This window comes from Limulus polyphemus, unplaced genomic scaffold (genome assembly GCF_000517525.1).
Source record: "Limulus polyphemus unplaced genomic scaffold, Limulus_polyphemus-2.1.2 Scaffold10814, whole genome shotgun sequence".
NCBI classification, from domain to species: Eukaryota; Metazoa; Arthropoda; class Merostomata; order Xiphosura; family Limulidae; genus Limulus; species Limulus polyphemus.
The window spans coordinates 3,179-8,114 of record NW_013676424.1 but is presented as its reverse complement, the minus strand read 5'-3'; the positions used below and the strand labels follow the sequence as shown (position 1 = coordinate 8,114).

Genomic DNA, 4,936 nt, shown 5'->3' with positions numbered 1-4,936 from the left:
TTTACAGAATTTTACCCGGATAGAGAGTGTCTACAGAAAGAACATTTATTCCCTATAGTTATATTATTTTTACCGTCCCCCGTACTTACCTTGCCGAACGCGAACTTCTGCCTTTGTAGAATAGCCCTTTTATTTTGAGTCAGTTATATATCTCTAAACTTGTATACAGTAGAAATGTATCCTTAAATTCCATCCGTGCTAACATAAACTGTTTGGGAGGAACTGGATTACTTAAAATGTTTGGTATGCTGTCGATCGAGTTGTAGATTTATTCTGGTATAACATTCTGACCAATAATAAACACCTGACCAATGATATTCTGGAGTCATGGGGAAACATAAATGGCAAAACAATTCAATAATCATAATTATAAATGTGTTGATTCATTACGTTCACACCATATTTATGTATAAACGTATTGAGTCATTACGTTCACATACCATATTTATGTTTACACGTGTTGAGTCATTACGTTTACACCCATATTTATGTTTAAATGTGTTGAGTCATTACGTTCACACACCATATTTATGTTTACACGTGTTGAGTCATTACGTTTACACCATATTTATGTTTAAATGTGTTGAGTCATTACGTTTACACCCATATTTATGTTTAAATGTGTTTAGTCATTATGTTTACACCATATATATGTTTAAATGTGTTGAGTCATTACGTTTACACCCATATTTATGTTTAAATGTGTTCAGTCATTACGTTCACACACCATATTTATGTTTAAATGTGTTTAGTCATTACGTTTACACCATATTTATGTTTAAATGTGTTGAGTCATTACGTTTACACCCATATTTATGTTTACACGTGTTGAGTCATTACGTTTACAACTTATTTATATCTAAATGTGTTGAGTCATTACGTTCACACCATATTTATGTATAAACGTGTTGAGTCATTACGTTCACACCATATTTATGTTTAAAATGTGTTGAGTCATTACGTTTACACCATATTTTTCTTTACACGTGTTGAGTCATTACGTTTACACCGTAGTTATGTTTCCACGTGTTGAGTCATTACGTTCACACCATATTTATGTTTACACGTGTTGAGTCATTACGTTCACACCATATTTATGTTTAAATGTGTTGAGTCATTACGTTTACACCATATTTTTCTTTACACGTGTTGAGTCATTACGTTTACACCGTAGTTATGTTTACACGTGTTGAGTCATTACGTTCACACCATATTTATGTTTAAACGTGTTGAGTCATTACGTTCACACCATATTTATGTTTAAATGTGTTGAGTCATTACGTTACACCATATTTATGTATAAACGTGTTGAGTCAATATGTATATAAAAATGTTGATCTTTTGCAATAGGCCAATAATTAATTTATTGATTTTATAAAAAGTATTTCCAGGTACTTTTATGTAAGAATGCAGAAGCAGCTTATCATATGTAGTTATTTCTAATGGAATTAATGACGACCCTGCTTACATTAGCATTAAACGGATTTCCGCACATAACAGTCTTGTAATGCCAAGAAGCTGAATTAAGGTGCAGACAATTTTTGTTGTTTTACTATGAGATCATGACGATTAGACGATGCATTAGTTTGGGTTTAATAGCAATCGCTGGTGTTGATTCCTGTAAACAAACGCTTCACGTGTCTCTAGCGGTTCGTGGGGCCAAATACATCAATTTTCGGGACAGTAAACTGACCAGACTCTTAAAGGAACCTCTTTGCGGAAACTGCTACACCGTCATGATCGCCCACATCAGTCCAGCTGCTGTCCACTTTGATGAATCACGTAACACACTCGTGTACGCTGACCGGGCCAAAAATATCAAAAACAAGGTAAGGAATGTATCGGTAGGATGATGTGTCCGTTTCAACTGAGTTTCACTAATATTGTTTGTTTGTAATTAAGCACAAAGCTACACAATGGGCTATCTGTGCTCTGCCCACCACGGGTATCGAAACCCGGATTCTAGCGTTGTAAGTCCGCAGACATACCGCTGTGCCACTGAGGAGCTTCACTAATATATTGAACAACAACTTTCAATACATAGGTTAGTTTTTGTTGTTGTTTTTTTTTTCAATTTGTCTGAGAGCTTTCAGGCATTTTGAAAGAAATTAATTCGTTATTACCTTTAACTAAGGATTATTCAATCTTTCCAGACTTTCCCTCTATTTCTATGCCGCTCAAACTGAGATTTATCACAAATGGGGATTTCGTGACAAGCATTCAAATGTTTGTAAGATGGCCTTCTCTTCGTGTAGGTAATTTATTAATAAATTACACAGCCTCTCTGTGGTTTCTCTGATAGAAACTAGAAGCTCGTTATTTAACTACTTTGTGTTGTTGTGTGTTTAGTGGGTTGATTTACCACCAGAGGGAGACGAGTACGCTTTGGATAGCTCAGTTGGATAGTCCTGGGTTCAAGCCCTAGTCCTTTCAATGATTCATAACATGAACTTCACGGTTATTTTACTGTACCTATATGGTGGCTCTTGTATATCAACCGGGCGAACTTGACAGATATGCGAGTGAAAAGCCCTGGTGGTCACAAAGTTAAGAATTCTCCTTCACCCCACATGTGGTTACTTTTGTTGTGGGTAATAGTAATACTTTTAAAAAAAATAACACAAACGGCTTTTAACCAGGGTGGTAAAGATTTCTAAAACTATAGATTTAGATTATATGGTGGGGGGGGGGGGTTAAACGGGAGAAAAACTTTCACTGGTCGGGCGGAAAAAAAGTCCAACCTGAAAAGATACAAGCTGAAAAAAAGATTGTTTGTTTGTTTGTTTTTTAGAGCAAAGCCACAGTAAGCCATTTGTTGTGTCTACCGCGGAGAATCGAACTCTAGATTCTAGCGTTGTAAGTCCGTAAACTTACCGCTGTTCCACCGGGGGACAAAGCTGAAATGAGATATACTGGGAAAATGGTTAACTTGATGAGTGTAATGAGAAAATGTAATATATGTTTTTTTTTAGGTTTATACAGGGCCATCATGTATTTCAGTAAGGCTAAAGGTCTGATAGATTCAAGTCACCCAACGTATTTATTTCAACTTTCTATGGCAACCCAACACGAACATCACCTAGACATTCCAACAATTGGAACTCTGTAGTACATGCAGTAGTTCTCCAACTTGACACCAGAGCGATTTGTACCCACCTATCTAATAATTAAATAGTCACACAATATTTAAACATATAGAAAAAGAGTCATGTATATACTACATTCAAAGAACAAAATATTAATAATAAATAAAACAAATTACAATAAAACTTATTAAAAAACTACCAGGTGGCGCTACCAATATGCTTGCTTGTTCTTAAGCGCAAAGATAAATAATGGGCTATCTGTGCCCACCACAGGTATCGAAACACGATTTTTAGCGTTATAACTCTTCAGATCTACTGTTGAGCTACTAAAGGGGGGGGGGCGCTACCGACAACATGTTTTATCGAGCCAGTTTCTGTATGAAAACAGGACTTACTGAAGCAGTTGAAATGATATAGCAGTGAAAATTATGTGAGATTTTCAGTAAAGGACTAGAAAGTAATATTAAATAACGAGTTAAGTACTTCCAAGTTTGTAGGTAGGGGAGGCGAGTATAAGAAGCCTAGCTTCCCCAAATGGGTTAAGAGAGATGGTTCATTTCTCACCGCCTGAGGGGCAACTCCCCTGGAGCACCTTTCGGAAACAAACAACCTCCCCAAATAAAATGTCTCTTACAGACAGACGCATTATAATATATTATAAAGGATGTGTAATAGAATAGCTTACTCAAACAAAAGACTCAAGCGCCACCTATCTTTATAGAAATATTTTCTAAAACAACCTGAAATATGAAATACAGTTTGTGTTTTGCGTTTTCTACATTACTGAAGTAAAATATGCCTTTATTAATCAGCAACTGTTATTAATCCAGGAAAAGTATACTTCAAAGTTCAAATAGTTTAATTTTCCATTAAAATATAATAAACATTAGCGTTCATGTGTACTCACGGCGTGTAATAAAAAGCTCCATCTAACGGTGTTAAGATGAATGAATTATATTTTTTATATACACTTCTATTTGGCCTGGTAGTTAGGGCGCTCGACTCGCAGTCAGAAGGTTGCGGGTTCGAAACCCACTCACACCGAACATGCTCGCCCTTTAAGCCGTGGGGGCGTTATAAGGTGACGCTCAATCCCACTATTCGTTAGTAAATGAGTAGCCGAGGAGTTGGTGGTGAGTGGTGTTGACTAGCTTCCTTCCCTCTGGTCTTACACTGCTAAATTAGGGACGGCTAGTGTAGATACCCCTCGTGTAGCTTTGCGCGAAATTCAAAACAAACTAAACCACTTTTGTTTACCTCAAAGGATTTAAAAAACATTATTTAGCACTCATTACAAGAATGTTGAAATTTTAATAACTTAAGTTTTGAATAAACTAAACCTTTTCCTACTTTGACTAGTTTTCGTAACTAGCTGAAACTTCACAGTTTTGGATTAGTTTGTTAATCACTTACATGATGTATAAACGTTTGTTGTGGAAGGGTACATAGGAGAGGATAGACATGGGAAAAAATAAAGTTTCATGTTTTTTTCTTCTCTTCAATGTCGTAACAAACTTCAATCCGAAATTAAAATATTGACGATATGAATATATCACGACTGTATATTTGTATTTCTATATTATATAGTCGTATTCTAATTTTGCTTCGAGATGAATATAATTTTAGATAAATAAAAACTGTTGATATGAGGTTTAAAAACGGAACATCAAATACATTTTAATGTGACATTCTTGCGTTCTAGTTGTTTTTAACTCTTATAAAAATGTAATTTTGTTCATGAAGTTAAGTAACTACTAAAAATACTTTCAGCACCGGCAAATGGCGGTTATCTACACTAGCAGACACGCCACCTCACGGGCGACTGTTTGTACTAGTAACTACTAATCGTA

At 35.6% G+C, this 4,936-nt stretch overlaps 1 protein-coding gene across 1 annotated transcript in view; it reads left to right on the top strand.

Moving 5' to 3' along the window:
• LOC111083712 (kinesin-like protein KIF19) overlaps positions 1 to 4,936 on the top strand; it is a gene marked incomplete at its 3' end in the record, with an annotated part of 8,055 nt that overhangs the window by 1,816 nt on the left and 1,303 nt on the right. The window contains exon 3 of the mRNA XM_022380372.1: positions 1,648 to 1,829. Within this exon, the coding sequence (XP_022236080.1) occupies positions 1,648 to 1,829 (182 nt within the window). The remainder of the gene's footprint in view (positions 1 to 1,647; positions 1,830 to 4,936) is intronic.